The sequence below is a fragment of the Crocodylus porosus genome, unplaced genomic scaffold (genome assembly GCF_001723895.1).
Source record: "Crocodylus porosus isolate Cpor-Errol unplaced genomic scaffold, CroPor_comp1, whole genome shotgun sequence".
NCBI classification, from domain to species: domain Eukaryota; kingdom Metazoa; phylum Chordata; order Crocodylia; family Crocodylidae; genus Crocodylus; species Crocodylus porosus.
Window position 1 is genome coordinate 55568777 of NW_017728948.1, and position 18315 is coordinate 55587091.

General features: G+C 41.5%; 1 protein-coding gene across 1 annotated transcript; it reads left to right on the forward strand.

Annotated features, from left to right (window-relative positions):
- The first annotated feature begins 408 nt into the window (after positions 1 to 408).
- On the forward strand, positions 409 to 18012 carry KIAA1456 (KIAA1456 ortholog). Its single transcript, XM_019553373.1, has 3 exons — positions 409 to 2249; positions 8915 to 9088; positions 16313 to 18012. The coding sequence occupies exons 1-3, from the start codon at positions 2096 to 2098 to the stop codon at positions 17368 to 17370; spliced, it is 1386 nt and encodes a 461-aa protein (XP_019408918.1). The 5' UTR covers positions 409 to 2095; the 3' UTR covers positions 17371 to 18012.
- Positions 18013 to 18315: the final 303 nt, after the last annotated feature.

Genomic DNA, 18315 nt, shown 5'->3' on the forward strand with positions numbered 1-18315 from the left:
AGGTTTCCCCCCTCCCTCAGGAATGCAGCCAGCTCAAGTTACCTAAAGAGACAGGGTAAGGATGTGGTCTCTTCTGCTGAGCCCACCCTACTCAGATGGTCACAGCACAGAGGTTTTATCACATTGTCACAGGGCAGAGATTTTGGGGAGAAACCAAGGTGGCTTTCTGCCACAGGATCATCCTCTAGTTTTTTGTAGTAGGTGGTGTCAGAGAATTGTCTGTTGGCTTCTTTTATGTAAACTTCACAATTAAGAATAGCTATAGCTCCTCCTTTATCTGCTGGTCGTATTAATATTTGGTGGTTAGATCTTAGGGATTCTATGGCCCTGCTCTCTGAGAGGGAGAGGTTGTTATGGTGGCATGTGTTGGATTATTTCTTTGTTCATTCTTTCCCTGAAGCAGTCAATATAGCAGTCAAGGTTTGAATATTTTTTTAATACATTGAATTTAGCAGTCAAGGTTTGAATATTGAAGCAGTTAATATAGTGGTCACGGTGCTCTTAAAGGGAGATATTCATAGATGCTAACATCATAAGGAACCAGTATGATCACCTGCTCTTTATGTTCTGCATAACACAGGCCATAAAATTGATTAAGCAGATAAATAGCTGAAATTGTAGGTCTTATTTTGTAAACACTTATGTACCTAAGGTGCATGGATAGTTCAGTTGAAGTGAATAGGACTGCTCAAATATTGAAAGTTAAAAGCACATCTAAATTGTTTTCAAGGCTGGAGTGTTAAAGAATTTATGTTATTTTTGTTATCTTGTTTAAAACTGGCCTCTTAAAAGCTATTACAATGAACTAATTCTAGAGACTAGTGGTACCTAAAAAATAAGGACAATCATGAGGAATGCATTCTCTGGCAAGTGGAAATCCCTTTGACATTTTCAGATGCAAGCAACTGAATCACTTCGGTGATTTCATCTCTACGATGGGTTATTTGTTGCCTCAGGGGGAACCTGTAAACAGGTTTAGTCTCTGTTGGCAACTTGAATAAAAACACTGGATGATTAATAACTCCCATTTTAATAGTATGAAGGAACAATTTCTAAACCAGGCAGTCAGCTATGTGAGTAAACATAAAGAATACCATATAAATGCTTGAAGCCATAAAACTATGGAACGTAATGTCATCAGAACTCGTGAGATTAATAAGGCTGGACTGTAATGCTTGGATGGAAAGTAAATTACATTGTCGTGAAAAAGTTGTAGTAATGAGTTAGTGTTGGTACTATATCTCAGTCTGTATCAAGCAAGTGCCCTAGCACAGTTGTAACAGCAAGACTGAAAGGGCCATCTTTCAGAGAAGTCACTGAACTGAGATTCAGACTTAGAAAAGGGAGAAAGAAGGGTGTTTTGGTGGAAAATGGTGTTTTGATGAGAATTTTCCAACCAGTTGTGGATCATTGGGAATTAGAAATGTCATTGCCCTTTTCTGAAGGATTATGGGATTTAAGGTTCAATGTCTTGGCCACATTTCAATTCACATAATTACTTTCTGTGTACTTCTATTTTTTCAGTTGTATTCAGTACCCCAAACTGCTGTATGGTTTCCCACCCATTGAGACTGTCTGCATTTTCTTAGTAAAATTAGTCTGTCAGTGTGCATTCCTACATAAAGGTTATTGCATAGTGTTCTTGGGGCATTACCCTGTGTCCGTTGAGCTCAGTTGAAAAACTTCAGTTGGCTTGAATGGCAGAAGATAGGCCAGGATGGCATCTAAAGACTGGTTCAGAGATGCACCTGACAAAGTAGGTTTTTGCCTACAAGAGTTCATGAAAGCCTCTCTGAGTGCATAAAAGCTCATGCCTCTCTGAACCAATTAATCTCTAAGGTGCCATCTTGCGTTATCCAACTTCAAACTAACATGGCTAACCACCTCATTGACTTGAACGGTGCTAAATCAGATCCTTTGAGAAGAGAAAGCACTTTACAAAGATAACGTATTGTAGGTGAATCTTATAATTTTATAACTGGGAATTTATTAGGCCATGAACTCTAAATTACTATAAAATTTACAACCTCCGCTGCTACAGTTTATGTGCTACTATGCATAATATTTGTCGGTTACATCTTATGTTCTCTTTAGGATGGAACATGAGGCTACCCAGCTGGAAAAGCAGCATGTACACAGTGTGTATGAAAGCACAGCCTCCTATTTTAATGACTTGCAAAGCAAAGCATGGCCTCGTGTTCGTCAGTTTCTATTGGAGCAAAAGCCTGGCAGTCTCATTGCAGACATAGGTAAGTCACTGTTTTGTAAGCAAAGAGTATGACTTACAAATTAAAGTTATCATACTTGCACCTGAGTGTGTAGGATATTTTTAATAGTAGGCTGGGCGCTGTATGTCATGTATCTTGCTGCTTTATCTGATCACTCACATGGCTGTGACAGACTGTTTCACAAAACAGTTGCTTTTTGACTTCTACAATAGTGTGAAATTAATCTCTTTTTACTCTTTCAACCTCCATGCAATGAATCACCTTAACTATACAAAAAAATGCATATCTTCTTTTCTTAATCTGAGTGTCAAGAGTAGGTGCTGTAAGACCTGGATTCCCTCCAGCCTGATGTCTTCCTGACAGATGATGACAGGATGAAAGAAACCATGATTTCACCCAGCTGCTCTTTGATGTTATTCTCTTGCCCACCATGATTTTGCTTTTACTTATGTTAGGGAGCTAGTTCTGCTAGGTGATATCTTGGGCCTGTCAATAGAGTTTCTACATGGGGCATCGCCTCCCCTACACTCCACCCTTACCACTTCCTTGATGTTATATGACGCTCTTATCTTGGGGGTAAACCTTCCCCCCCACCCCGAAAGGTTGCATACAGCAGACCTATCCAGGCTGCCCAGGATCTGTGTCAGGCCCTACCAGGGGGTATCCTGAGTGGGGTGGTTTGGGGGATTTTAACAGGTAGTTCGACAAGGTCCTTCCCCTGTCATTGGTTTATTGACAGGGGCACACATGAACTTAAATCAATTCATTTTTTAACCTACTCTGGTCAGCCAGCCGAAATTCAGCCAGGCAAGCATTGTCTCCGGGGTCAATGTCCCATGCCAGTTGCTCTTTTTAACAGTCCTGCCAAGGGCCAAACTCAACAAAAACAAATCAACTCATGGCTCAGTCAGTTGTAACAAAAATCCCACAAATACTTCCATCAATTCAGCCCTTGTCTCTAAGCCAAGATTGATTGTCCTTTTCACCTCTGGATCACTTCTCTTATCAATTAATTTCCAGTCTTTTCTCAAAGAACAATCCACTCTGGGAGGCTTCCATGCTAAGCAGCCCCTCCCTGGCTCCCACCTCACCTGTGCCACCTCTGACCTGACTCCTCTTTAGTTGTGGCAGTTCACTGTGGTCAGGACGGTAGCTCCAACATCCTGGCCTTCAGTACCTGAATTTACTAGTGATCCTCCAACCACCCATGCCTGCTGCTTGCACTTCTTATCTGCCACCTGCTGCAAACCTCTGGCATCTTCTGCCCTGTGATGCTGCAGTCTCTCCCCAGCTGCCCCTTTCTGGGGCTGGAAGTACTTCCCCAGGCTGTCTTACCACCAATGAGGCCATTGGTGGTGAGCAGTGGCTCTGGAAATGCCCCATGGAGCTCCGTTCCCTCTGGCATTCCTTGCTCCATCGGGGGTAAGTTGCAGAGAGGGGTCACTCTTGGTTTTTTCTCCCCTCCCATGGTCTCTCCTTCCACACTGAGGTAAACCTTCTTTGTACCCCTGTAGAGTCAGGGATCCAGAGATAAATATAGAGCACTGTTACCCAAGCCCAGCCTCACAACTCAAACAATCCTCTGAAACACCTTACTTTGTGTTCTGTGCTTTAAGTTTGTTCAGTAATTGACGGAGTAATAAAATATTCTGTAGCATACTTTTATTCAGTAATCTTCCTGGAATGGTTTTTCGTAGCTCCTAGGGGCTATAAGAATTGCCTGTCACCTTGATATTTAGTTAATTGAAGCTATACAAGGATGCATTTTCACTAGGGACAGTCAAAAAGCCAGAGGCTGAATTGATTCACTCTTTGCAGGTTAGTCAAGATGCACAGCTTAAACTGATTAACTGGACAGACATTCTCTGTTAAACAAGGAAATGCAGCCAGAAGCTGGGGCCCACTAGAGCATGCCTGTCAGGCACTGCCAAAGGGGAGGGAAGAGAAATGCCCTCCAAGGCTCTCACTCCTCCCTGCTGGAGTGGAGGGGGCATAGCCAGGCACCAGCTGGGGCTAGCACAACACACAGGATGCCAGCCACCAGCTTGGGGGAGGGTGGGGTGGGCAGCTGCTGCCAGACTGAGGAGTGGGGATGGGGGAAAAGTACTTTCTCTGAAGCAAGCATGTATCAAACACAGCAATTTGTAAAGCATACAACAGGGAACTACCAAAAATCTTCATCTGAGCTAAGATACAGCCCAGTAAAACACAGCATACAGAACTTATTCTAACATAAAATGCAAACCAGGAAGACAAGAATTAGTTTTACTAATCCTGGGGGCAGAAAGTTTCCTTACAGCTGGCATTCAGAAAGGCTTTGTTTAGGTAGGTAGCTTTCCGCCATCTTTGGTGAAGCTGTCTGCAGCTTCCGTTAACTACATCTCCAGCATGTGTGATGCTTGTTAGGTCTTTGCCAACATTTCCCTCCTCTCAGTCTGGTTCTTCAGGTCTTAGCTCTGGGCTTACAGGTGCAGGGCTTGGATCTGCAGACAGGGGACTAGCTTACTTCACTCCAGCCCTCTCCAGGACACACTGTGGAATTAATCCTCTCCCAAGCCACAGAGACTGCAGTCAACCCCCTGGAGGTTCTGGGGGAGAGAGGGGACTGAGGGAGGAATTAACTCCATCCCTGCCTGGCTGCATGCAAGCCCTGGAGGTGTTGCTGGGGCTGGGAAACAGCAGCTGTGGTCCCCAGGGTTTGCCAGTGGAGGGTGGTGGGGAGAGGGGACGGAGGGAGGAATTTGCCTCAAGGGCCATGGCAGGCCAGTGTCTGGCTACCTCCTGCCCCTGCTCTAGCTACAGAGCAGAAGGGAGGGGCCAGCTCAGCTCACTGGAGCAGAGAATAGAGCTCTGCCCAGCCCAGAAAGCATGCCAAGATGCTGGGCAAGTCTGATTTAATTTAAACCAGCAAGGGGTCTGGGGCGGACATTGCATAAACCGGTTTGAGCCAAATCAGTTAAGTCTGATTCAACCAGGTTTATCTCAAACTGGTTTTGGCCATATTCAGACTGGGTTATGTGCACTGAATGTCTGTTCTGTTACAGTTTTAAACCAGTTTCTGATGACTTAAACTAGTTTGTGTGTAATGTCTATCCCTAGCCACAGTGTATGCTTAATAACCAATGTCCTTTTTTTTAACTTAACATGACATTTTTGTCAAAATACTTCTTGTTTGCTTGCTTTACATGCTCATATTAATGCTACACATGCATATTAATGGTAATAAGATGAGCTGTCCTTTCATTCATGGCCCTACTGTTGTTTCTTCATCAAGATAAACTACTCAGACTTTGACCTTATATGTTGTTTTCGCAAAAACTGATTATTATTTCATAAATATAAATCACTGACATATTCTCATGAATACTACTAAAAATCAAGATCCTGTATATATTATGTCATGGGGTAGTAATCAATATTCAGTTTTATTCTGATGTGGAACTGTAACCCGTTTATTGCCAGCACTAAATTTTATTAACTATTTTACAGTTCCCATATTCTGGAATAGTCACTGAGATGATGAAAAACACTTCATCAAAACTGCCTGTCAGTTAATTGAAGTAAAACATTCTAATTAATATAGATTTCATAGATTTCATAGACATCAGGGCTGGAGGGGACCTCGGGAGATCATCGAGTCCAGCCCCCTGCCCAAAGGGCAGGAAGTCAGCTGAGGTCATAGGATCCCAGCAAGATAAGCATCCAATTTACTCTTGAAGGTATTCAATGTAGGTGCTTGAACCACCTCCGCTGGTAGACTGTTCCAGACCTTGGGGGCTCGGACAGTAAAGAAATTCTTCCTTATGTCCAGCCTGAAATGGTCTTGCAGGAGTTTGTGACCATTCGACCTCGTCATCCCTTGGGGCGCTCTGGTGAACAAACGTTCCCCCAGATCCTGGTGGTCACCCCTGATAAACTTATAGGTGGCCATCAGATCACCCCTGAGCCTACGCTTTTCCAGGCTAAAGAGTCCCATGTCTCTCAGCCTATCATCGTAAGATCTGTTTTCCTGACCTCTGATCATGCACGTGGCTCTCCTCTGGACTCTCTCAAGCTTCTCCACATCCTTTTTGAATTGTGGAGCCCAAAACTGGACGCAGTACTCCAGCTGCGGCCTCACCAAGGCCGAGTACAAGGGGAGAATGACGTGCTGGGATTTGCTCGAGAAGCATCTATGGATGCAAGCCAGCGTTTTGGTCGCTTTATTAGCCGCAGCATCGCATTGCAGGCTCATGTTCATCTTGTGGTCAATGATGACCAATATACACATAACTTATATTTTTTAGGCAGGAGTATTCCAAACCAATAAGTAATAATACCGTATCTCAATTTAACTACTCTTGTTCTCTTATTAACATGTACCTCTTAAGTTTTTATCTCGTATTTTCTTTGAGCAGTTTTCACATATTAGCCTCTTCCATTTCTCTTGAGTATTATTCTTGGCAATAATTATGTAATTTTTTGTTTTTAGAAATGTGCTCTGTTTTAACACTTTAAGGCTGTGTATAGACATTTGGGGAGGTTAGATTGAGTAAAAAATGGCCACCTGATCTAAGGTAAGTCAGGATGGGGGGGAGTAGCAGGGGGTTTGAGTGATTGGAGGGGCAACCAGGCTCGTGGAGGGGGGATCGACAGGGTGATTGGAGGGAAGGCAGAGTCTGCAGGGGGTGAGATTGGGGGTGCAGATAGGGTCTGTGGGGGATTCGGGAGTAGGTGGTATCTGTGGTGGGGATCAGTGCCCATTGGAAGTTTTGGTGGGATCATGGGGCTTGCAGGGTCTGCAGGGGATTTGGGGGCTCTCTTCCTCATCCTCAGGACAGGGGCTATTTTTAGCCCCCCCACCTTTGGATGAACAACCCCCCCCAGTGAACCAACTCCCCCTCATCTGACCCTTCCCCCCAATCTCACTTACTTTGTTGGCTCCTGGCACTGGTGAACTCCAGTAAAGTGGCTCTAGGAGGGGCTTGTGGGATGTGGAGTCTGGAAGGCTTGGGGAGGCCGAGGGGTTGTCTGTTTGGTGGCTAAGAATAGCCTGGTGTGGAGCGAGGGGGTTGAAAAAGTGGAGCCCTAGGGCTGGGGCCAGCCACAGGGCTTTCCCAGCCTTGGGGCTGTGCTGGGAACTGTACAGAAGTTTGGGACAGCTAAATTAGTTTAAAAATGGCTGATCTGTTCTAAATTGAGTGCACCTCAGAGGTAGGGTTAATTTAGATTGGGTGAGCCATTTTTAGATTGATCTAACTGTCCTGAACTTCTGTACAGTTTGCACTTGGATCCACCTAGCTAGTGCAAGGTCCACACTTGGGCAAACTAAGTTAGATCGGGTAGCCATTTTTAACCTGAGCTAACCTCCCTGTAACCTTCCTGAAGTGTTTTGCTGCTCTCCCACCGATATTGTGCTGTATCTGTAGATAATGTTGTACATTAGCATCAGTGAGAGCAGCTGCAGTGCTGTTTCTAAAGATAACTGCAGGCTTTAAAATTGAATTGCTAATACTGAAATGGTTCTCTGTGTCTTGCTGTTTCTCTGCTGCTGGGCTGTAAACTTCCAGAGATTATTCCTCACCACTGACCCATAACTGTGCTGAATGTTTTCTAATCTAATTTGGAAAAGTGCCTGTGATGCATATGGTATTGAAGAGCACTCTGAAAGATTTCAGTTTAGAACAGCACCAGTCTTTTAGTAATACAAAACATACTTTCAGGTAGAAGACACATTCTGTAGTTGCTTGTCACACAAATGTGCTGCTGTAATGGAGTAAAGCAAAAATGGTTAGAGGATGGATGGACCTGTGACACTGAAATAGTTCTTTCTTGTATAGGGAGCACTGAGCTTCTACCATTTTTAACTATGTGTTTTGAGGTTAAAAAATCCCACCTCTAAGCTGCTGCAGCTCTTTAGGACATATGCAGGAGTCTGAGGGAAATCCTGCTCTCTCCTCTGAAGCCCTAGAGTTCCCACTGGGAAATGAACTCAGGCAAAAGGTAAGGGCAGGATTTGTAGCGGTATATGTACTGTGACACACATATAATATGTTGTTTTGCTTCATGATGGCCCCAGGATGGAGAGCAGGGAGAGACTCTTAAGTCCTCCTTTCTTCACTGATTCTTCTTGTTAGTGTTAGTCCTTGCAAAGAGACTAACAAGGGATGTGTGTAGTAGCCCAGGGGATGTGTGTAGTAGTGGCTACAGAGTAGCCCAGTACCTGCATAGAAGGATTCCTTTAACTTCCACCTGAACAGCACCTCAAGGAGACTACCCCCTGTACCAGGGTATTTAGGCTGCATGGCAGCAGTTGAGCATAGTGTAGAATTTGCAAATGTAGAATTTCTCCTTATAAGAGAGAAACCTTTGCAGTCTGTGTAAAAGTGTGTGGACTGTGGATCAGAGGGGAGGATATTGATTTTTAATGTTGTTTGTTATCTTTTGAAGCTTTTTAAAAGTGTGCTGCCCAAGGAACAAAATGTTTATTTAGTCATTGGGGAAATGACTCTATGCCTGGTGATGTGAACATACTGGTTAAATTGATAAAATGAATCCAGTGAGCAAGAGGTCTGCAGGATCAAGCCCCTATTTCATTTTTCCAGCCTATTTTTAAACAATGAAATATTAAAAAGAGTATTTTCACACTAAATGTTTTCATTCTGGGGGGGATGGCAGATGATGATAACAAAGTGTGTCTTTTTTAGGTTGTGGGACTGGAAAGTACCTCACTGTCAACAGTCAGGTGTATAATCTGGGCTGTGATTACTGTGGGCCATTAGTGGAAATTTCAAAGAAGAAAGATTGTGAAGTATTGGTATGTGACAACCTTAATCTTCCATTTAGGGATCAGTGCTTCAATACAATCATCTCCATTGGAGGTAAGAGGATAGGGGAGCATGTTTGTGCTCTGCCAAAGTAAATGTGAAATATTGTAGTTAATTTTCCTGTTTGTTTCTGTGTTTCACTAATGATTATTGTTAAATGATTTAATTTAACACATGAATTCATGATTGGAAACCTTAGAATATTACCTATGTCCTGCGCATCTATATTTAAGTTGAATAGTAGAGGATTCATTTCAAAATGTGTTTAGTAGTATCTATCATCACTATTATATTGTACCATTTAACCTGCACAATACTGCTAATAGCATCTCATATACAAATGATAAAATATGAATAATACTGTTGTTCATTGTATTTGACCACAAAGAAATAATTCTGTGGTGAATAAAATGTTTTGCCATAGGAAATGCATGTTTCAGTAGGTCCATGCCTAAGTAAATTCACAAACTTTGAGTGAGAGAGAGTGCCCAGTATACTAGCAGATTTACCTTACTAACAGGTTTTACTACCTGCCAGCGAGACTGAGCCAGAGTCACCCCTTAGTTACACTTGCATAATAAATGGATATAAAATCAATATATCTGCCCCGCCTGCCTGCATCCTACCTAGGCCAATTACTAGATTGATGAGAATAAATATGATAATCACATTCTTTTACATATAACAGTAATGAATGTTCATCCTAAATAAAATGAAATCTAGTACATATTTGTCTGTCTCATTGCAGCCAAATTGTTTTTCTTTCATCTTCTGTGAAAAAGGAAAATATTCATATCAATCATCAAATGTTCCTCTGCTGTTGATCAAATTAATATGTCTATAGAATCACCAGGAAGATTATTCAAGAGGTAAGGATTTTTTGGGTTAAATCTTGTATTGGATCTGATTTTATTGGATCATGGCTGAGATAAAGTTAGATAAGCTTTTGAATAAAACTTTGCATTCAAAAGCTTGTCTAACTTTATCCAAACTATGCAGTTAGTCCAATAAAAGATATTACCCCAAGATATCCTTGTCCCTTGCATAATTCCTAGACCATCATTGATACAATCACTCTAATATTACTACTAGGATTATGACATTTTAGCTTTGAAGAGAATTTGATTCATTATGTGAACCTTATTTAGACAGGAACTTTACAGATTGTGTTGGCTGATTATATATTCCTGATATTGGAAGTCACCGTAGTGACAGAATCCTTCAGATCGGTCAGTAGCCTTTAGTATCATTTTATCTCATTTTGAACACATCCAAGGATGGCAACTGCACAACCTCTGCTGGGAGAGTGTTCCAGATTCTGGTAACCCTTATGGAAAAAAAGTTTTTTCTTATGTCCAGCCTAAATTTTCCCTCTATTAGCTTGTGCCCATTGGTTATCATCCTCCCTTCAGGTGCCTTCTTGAAGAGTTGATCCCCTAGATCTCAATGCTCACTCCTAACGTACTTGTAGGCAGCTATCAAGTCACCTCTCAGTCTTATCTTACTCAGACTGAACAGGCCCAGTTCCTGGAGTGTCTCCTCATTTCCTCCAGGCCCCTAATCATATGGGTGACCCTTCTTTGTACCCTCTCAAGATTATCCACATCCTGCCTGAAGTGTAGTGCCCAGAGCTGGACTCAGTACTCCAGCTGTGGCCTCACCAATGCCAAATAGAGAGGGAGAAGCACCTCCATGGATCTATTGCCAACACATTGGCTGATGCATGGCAGAGTTCTATTTGCCTTGCTGGCGACTTCATCACACTGTTGACTCACGTTCATCTTCTGGTGGATTGCGACCCCCCAGGTCCTGTTCAGATGCTGTACCAGCCAGTTTACCACCAACCATCATGTAGTTATGGTGAAGGTTCTTCCTACCCAGATAAAGAACCCTGCACTTATCCCTATTAAATCTCATCTGTTTCCATTCCATCTATAAAACCAGTTTGTCAAGGTCATCCTGGATCCTTACCCTATCCTCTAATGTGCCCACGTTTCCCCACAGCTTAGTAAAATCCACAAACTTAATCACTGAGCTTTCCACCCCCTCATCAAAGTCATTAATATGTTAACGAGCACAGTTCCAAGCACAGATCCCTGGGGGACAACACTGGAGACAGCCCTTCAGGATGAGGCCATTGCATCGATTACAACTCTCTGTGATTGACTTCTAAGCCAGTTGTCCACGCATATCACTGTAGACTGATCCAGCCCAGTACCCTCCAATTTAGTTGACAGAACCTCTTGGGAAACAGAATCAAAGGCTTTGATGAAGTCCAATATGTATTATCTGGAATATTTGATGGACATGTTCCAAATGTACTTATATAAAACCATGTTATCTTGAAAATATTTATATTATTTAGTGACATTTGGTTGCTGTCATGATTATGTTTTCTGTATTCAAGGTTACTTAATTCTCTGAATATTAGGGGGAAAAAAGTGAACAACATATAAAAATGAAATGTAATTTAATTCTGTTGCATACAGCAAGAGTGGATAGCTCAGGGTACAGTAACAATATGATATTGTCACTGACGTGAATTTGTTCTAGGTTAGTATTGACCAGAAGTTTTTATTGTACCATCTGTTAGCCATGTAGTTCATTGAACATAATGGGCTCCTATACATGTTCAGGGAGGCTGCTTCATGCACTGTAATTGAGTTTGCTGAAGCATGAGAATTACTGCAGTCCAGCAGACTCCAGTGTTATATGTATCAGTGTCCCCACAGTGAAAAAATGGCTGTGGGGCACTTTAAAGTAAAGCTTGTTGGACAAGCTTTATTTCAAGGTGCCCGCTGCCATTTTTCAGCATGGGGACACTGATACATGTAATGCTTCAGGCACTTTAATAATAGTAATTCTTATTATTACACTGATACATGTAATACTTTGGGCACTAATAAAAGTGTCCCCCTTCACTCCTAGCCTCTCATAGCATGTTTATAAATGCCTATTGATATGAACAGGTTGGATCAGTTAATACTACTGTTAGTTGTAAATTTCAGCAGGATCCCAGTGGGTGAACTGGACATGGAGTCTTAGGTGGTGAAGGAAAAATACATTTCCTGGTGTAATTGACATCCTTTGTATACCAGTGTAAATTACCTGATCATTAGGAAACAGACAGGCAGCTGATCTGGAGTAGGTGCATCTGATAGATATCTATATTCCTATGCCTCACTGCTGGGAACCCAGGGAGTAGGTAATCACAGAATCATAAAAAGTAGGAATGGAAGAGACCTCTTGAGGTCATCTGGTTCAATCTCCTGTGTGCAGCAGGATCATCTCTATCCAAACCATCCCATACAAGTCCTTGCTTAACCTATTCTTAAAATTATACAGTCAATCCTGTCATATAATGACAAGGTATATTGTCCAAATATACCAAAACCACTGTAATCTGCAATGGTAAAGCAGGAGGATAAGGGCTGTCAGTGTCATGCTGCTTCAAGGGTTGTTAAAATGCACTTGAGACGTCCAAGGAGAGGGTCATGCTCCCTGATAACAAGGAGGGCAAAACCCTCACAATCCATACCAGTCAAACTGTGCGGTAAACCTCTCTCCTGATCCCAAATGTGGTGATTGGTCTGACCTTGAGCAGAGGGGCAAGGCCCTCTAACAGGCCTCTGAGTTAGAATCCCAGCAGCAGCATTGGCACATGGCAGTCAAAATCTCCAGCCTTGGCTGCAGCTAGCACTCAGTGATTCTGAGGAAGACAAAAAAAGAACCCTTCTATGCGTAGCAATAGAAGTGGGAAAAATTCCTTCCTGGCTCTGTGAGACAACCAGGAAAGCCCAGAAGCGTAGGAACAAACAAACACCCTCCATTCTGCTCTGCAACCTGGGGACAGCAAACATAATTCCACAAATCTCACCTTTAACTGGAGAACCAGAACTCCCTTTTCTAACGACCTTGTTACACATTGCACTTTGAGCTGTTCAAATGCTCAGGGGTATTAGTGCTAAACTTTGAGTTTGGAGCAGTCACACCCTAAGGCTAAAAAACTTCTCTGACTGCCCCTCACCTGAACAGCTACAACTTGCCACTTGAGGACTGGCAAGCAGGGGGTGTGACTAGGAAGTACAGGTCTGGGTTGCCACTACAGGGCTGGTGAGCCAGACAGGCTTCTATCCCTGCTCTAGGGTGTGTGAGAGATGGGTTCTGTGGGGGCGGGAACATGAAGCTGGGAGGTGGAGAAAAAACATTTAAAGCCATGTCCATGTCTGAATCATCGAATCTCTCCAAATCAATTTGGAGCGTTCCGATTCGATTTGGAGAGATTAAAAGGTCTCCTGATTCGATTTGGATTTGGAGATTTGGCTGCTGAATTGGGCTGAATCTCTGCCAGATCAAATCAGCGACCAAAGCTTCGCACAGCCCTATTATCTTCCAGTTTGTGGGGTTGGGGGAGGAGGGCAGGGGAACGGACCTTTTGGGCTTCCAACTGTGTGCTTCAAAAAGCAACTTCAGCGTACTTACTCCTAGATCTTCCCTGACCAATACTTATCCAACCTTTTATTGAAAATTTCTAGTGATGAAAATTCTACAGCTTCCCTAGGCAGTCTATTCCACTGCTTTATTTTTGTAATAGTGAAGAGGTTTTTCCTGATATCCAATCTAAACCTACTTTGCTGCCACTTCAAGCCACTGGGATATGTCTTGCTCTTTGTAACAATGGAAAAAAGGTGTGCTCCCTCTTTATGCTCTTTATAGGACACCTTCAGATATTTTAAGGCTGCTATCCTATCCCGTCTTAACTACCTATCTTGCAAGCTGAAGTTGCCTGTTTCCGTCAACCTCATATGGTTTGCCAAATAAAGAGGCACTGTCACCTCCTGTGTCTTGCACCTGATGTGCCTGTTGATGCAGCCCAAAACTGAAAAACTCCTATTGACTGCAGCCTTTTGTGAAGCTGCATCACACTGCAGACTTGTATTGATTCTATTCCATCCAGGCTGTTAGATCCTTTTCTGTAGTGCTGCCACCCAGCCAGTTGTCACCCATTTCATATTTAGGTTTTTGATTCTTGAGGTATAGCATCTTGCATTTGTCAGTATTTAATTTTATCCTTTTGGCTCTTGCCCAGCTTCCTAATCTATCAAAATCTTTCTGAATTGTGCTTATGTCCTTTAGTATGTTTGCACTCTTTCACAGTTTAGTGTCCTCCCTCTGCAACTTTGCTCAAGAAGCTATTTATTCCAGCTGGCAAATCATTAAGAAACATGTTGAACAACACTGGGCCCAGGACAGACCCCTGTGGGCTCCACTTGGAACTTTCTGTCATTTGAATATGGATCCATTTATAATTCCCCTTTGCTAGTGAACCAGTTGTTTATCCACATTGTAGTAATTTTATCTGGCCTAAATGTGTAAGCTTGTCAAAAGCCTTGCTGAAGTCCAGTACATTATATCCATTGCATTCCCTTCATCCACCTATTTATTTTGTCAAAGAAGGACAGCCAGATTTGTTTGGCATCATTTGTTCTTAGTAAATCCATGCTGGCTGCTTGTGATCAGCCTTTCCTCTTCCAGATGTGTATAAATTACTTCCCTGATATGCTCCAGTAGCTTCCCAGGTGTTGAGGTGAGACTAACTAGTTTGTTATTCCCCAGGTTTTCCTTTTTCCCCTTTTTTTAAAGAGGGACTCTATGCTGGCCTTCTTCTGGTCCTCTGCTGCCTCACTTGTCTCCCATGATTTCATTATATTATTGTCAAGGTCTGTGAGATTTCTGCTAGTTCCCTTAGTACCTTGGGATTAAAGTTCATCAGACCCTGACGATTTATTAGATTTATTAATTTGGACCTGTCAAAAGCTGTTATCTCAACTTCCAGCTTGTCCCCTCCCTTATCCAAATAATCCTTATTAGTTGTTTCACTGCAGCTTAATTTTCTGTGAAGTCGGAGGCAAAGTAGCTATTGATTAGGTTCACCTTCTTTGAATCTTCTGTTAACTGGTCACCTTAGCTTTAAGCAGTGGACCCAAAGCTTTCTTGTTTTTCCTTTTCTGACCAGCATATTTATAGAACCTCCTCTTATTAACTGTAACTTCTCTTGCCAGGTGAAACTCTTTTTTTCACTTTTGCCACCTTGATTTTGTTTCTGCAGGTTCTTACTATTTTGTGGTATATTTACTTGGTGACCTACCCATCTTTTCATTGTCTGTATGCTGTATTATGAGGCATCCTGGAAGTTTGCTTGGTAGCCACATTGGTATGTTGCCACTCTTTTGTGCTCCCATTGTGTTGGGAACTTCAACAAGACGCTATTCTTTTAGAAGCTTCCAGAGCCCCTTTTATCCTTCAGTTTCTCCTCCCGCGGCACCATACCTACTATCTCCTTGAATCAGTTGAAATCCAATTTTTTGAAATCCAGTCTCTTAGTTCTGCTGACTTCATGCTTTCCTTGTCATGAAGTTTATGAGCAAACAGCTATTCTGGGATGGATGTGGAGAGACAATAATGAAACTGATGCAATTTACACAATAGTTTTACCCCAGATTATTTCAGGGATAAATCTTCACCAGGTTACTGTAGTTTTAAGGTGTATATTGTTTGTTTGCAATTTTTCACACCAGTGTGATACTGATTTGCTGGTGTAACCATGTCATCTGTTCATGCCTTCAGCCATTCTTTGACCATTGGAGGTGGTCCCTTCAGGACAGGGGTAAAGATAGTTGGACCTTGAAAGAGACAGAAGATTTATTTCCTGAAACATCCAGAGATTTCAAAATGTGTTTAATGGCATATTAGAGTTAAACCTTGAAGTTTTGAAATTCCTTACAAAGGAAAATAATTTAGTTTCAGAACGATCAAAATTGCTTTGATTTAATTCTCTAAAAAAATACACACAATTAAAAAGTTCAAAAGATAAATTACCTCAGAATGACACATTTCATTTAGAAAATGTTGGAAAGAATTATTTTGACCTTGTCCAGACTTTTTTTCCAAAGTAAAATTTATTTTAAAAAGTGACACAATTTTGTGGAGTATTTCAATAGGCTTGGTTTTCTGAAGACAAATAGTTTGGCTTATGTTTTTGCAACTAGCTCTAGGTAAAGCATGTTGTCAAGAAGGTAAAGAGGAGGCTTGCATTGTGTTTGCCTTTTGCTATATGTACTCTGTGGTTGAGAGAAGATTTCTAGTTCCAGTATTGTTGGTCTGAAATATATTTCCTGGACACCAAATTAACTAAAAAAGGGCTTTTAAGCATGAAGGAGGGAAATAAAGAAGCAGGAGTAATATTTAACATACCTTTAAATTTAACTGCCTTCACAGTGATTCACCATTTTTCAACAAAACAGAGGAGAATCAAAGCAATAAAGGAAATGGCCAGGGTGTTGATGCCTGGAGGCCAGATGATGATTTATGTTTGGGCTATGGAACAAAAGAATCGTCGCTTTGAGAAACAAGATGTATTTGTTCCTTGGAATAGGGCCTTGTGCTCCCGGCCTTTTTCAGAATCAAATCAGACTGGGGATAAGAATGAACTTAATGCTAACAATCAGGATATACACCTAAAACAATTTACAGGCTCTGAGTGCACTTACACAGTTAATCCTAAACTGGATTTTGATTCAAAACATTCCCACAGTACAGACCATTGCTTACCGGGAACCTGTTGCATGAAAATGTCTGAAGAAGAAAACAGATTCTATAGGTCACTGGGGAGATCTTTTCGTTTGTGGTTTTTCTCTAGATCCCTTGATGAATCAGCCTTGCGAAAGCAACCTGAAAAGGTGAAGCAGGAGAAGAGCATAGACAGATGGACACATAGTGCAATATCCATTCAGCCTTCAAGGCACTGCAGTTTAGATTTAGGTCATCCTGGGCCGTTGTTAAAAGAACGAAGTTTAGATGATGATGAAGTGTTTCTGGAAAATGTCTCTCTTGGGAAAACACAATGGATGCTAGCCTCAAATGCAACGAGAACTTTAAGTGGAGAGCACGACATTCAGAGCAAGCATGAAGAAACATCATCATTAAGTGGTCCTATGGAAGACAAAGATTGCAGCTGTACTTGTAAGAAGGATGAAGATGATAAGTCTCCAGCTAGCAAACTCTTTAAAAGAACTTCAACAACAGACTCTACTGATTCAATTTTGGATGCAGCAGTGGCTGTTGGAGATCAGACTACTGGCACATTGGATACAAAAGCCTTCATGCGTTATTACCATGTTTTTCGGGAAGGGGAGCTATGCTGTCTAGTAGGAGAGAATGTGCCTGAGCTTCAGATTCTTTCTTCTTGCTATGATCATGGGAACTGGTGCATAATTGCAGAGAAGTTAGGAAAATCACTGCAAACAGAACAACACAAAAACTTCAAGGTTGCGTAATTTGAGCTGCTGCTTGTATTCTTGTGATTGTGCAAGGTAAAATTGAATTTCTGTCTTATATAGGTGTGTGCCATCCATTCCTGATTTTGCTGTGTATATTTATTTGTAAATACTGTAAATAAGAATGTATGTGGCAAATGACACTTATGTTTTGTTAAAGATAGGCTTTTACAAAGTTCAAACCTGAGAGTTTTATATTGCTTTTAGCAAATGTCTGAGTTTTTAAAGTGTATTTTTATTAAAAAAGAGAGAATTTTTATAAGATAAGGATTGGGGCATCTCTTATGATAAATATTCCCCTTGACAACAGTGAGGCTTGGTCCTGCAAACACTTAAGGGTGTGTGTTACTTTACTCACTATCCCCCTGATTCTACAGTCCCATGCTTCTAAGATGCCTATTTGGGGACTTAAGCACATGTTTAAAGTTAAGCATGTGCTTAATTACATTACATTACATTACTGTAGTTTAGAATGATCCCATGATACTTTTATTATTGTTGGTAAAGTTCATTCATGGGCATAAGCATTTGGAAGATCAAGCCCTGAGTAATTTATTATTCGTTTTTCACAGTCTGGAGAAAATGAGTCAGCTGCATGTGATCAAGATTTTGGTTTTTTTTAAATAAATTAGTTTATACTTTGGGTTGGTATTCAGTCTTATGTATTCTCCATCAGAAAGAAATTAACTTATTTTCTATGGTTTTAGAAGATGTTTTTGGTCATCTGTAAATAAAGTTTACCAAGACTAGTATTAATAACCCATTAACTAATTTAACATGTAGGGAAAATCAAATTTATGTGATATGCATATACACAGGGGCTACATGAAATTAGTATGATTCCAATACATCATAGCTTAGTTCAAAAAGATTTCTTGGCTATTATATTGCATCAACTCAGTTAGGTGACACAGTTTGCTTTCTTTTGTCTTAAACACGTTCAGA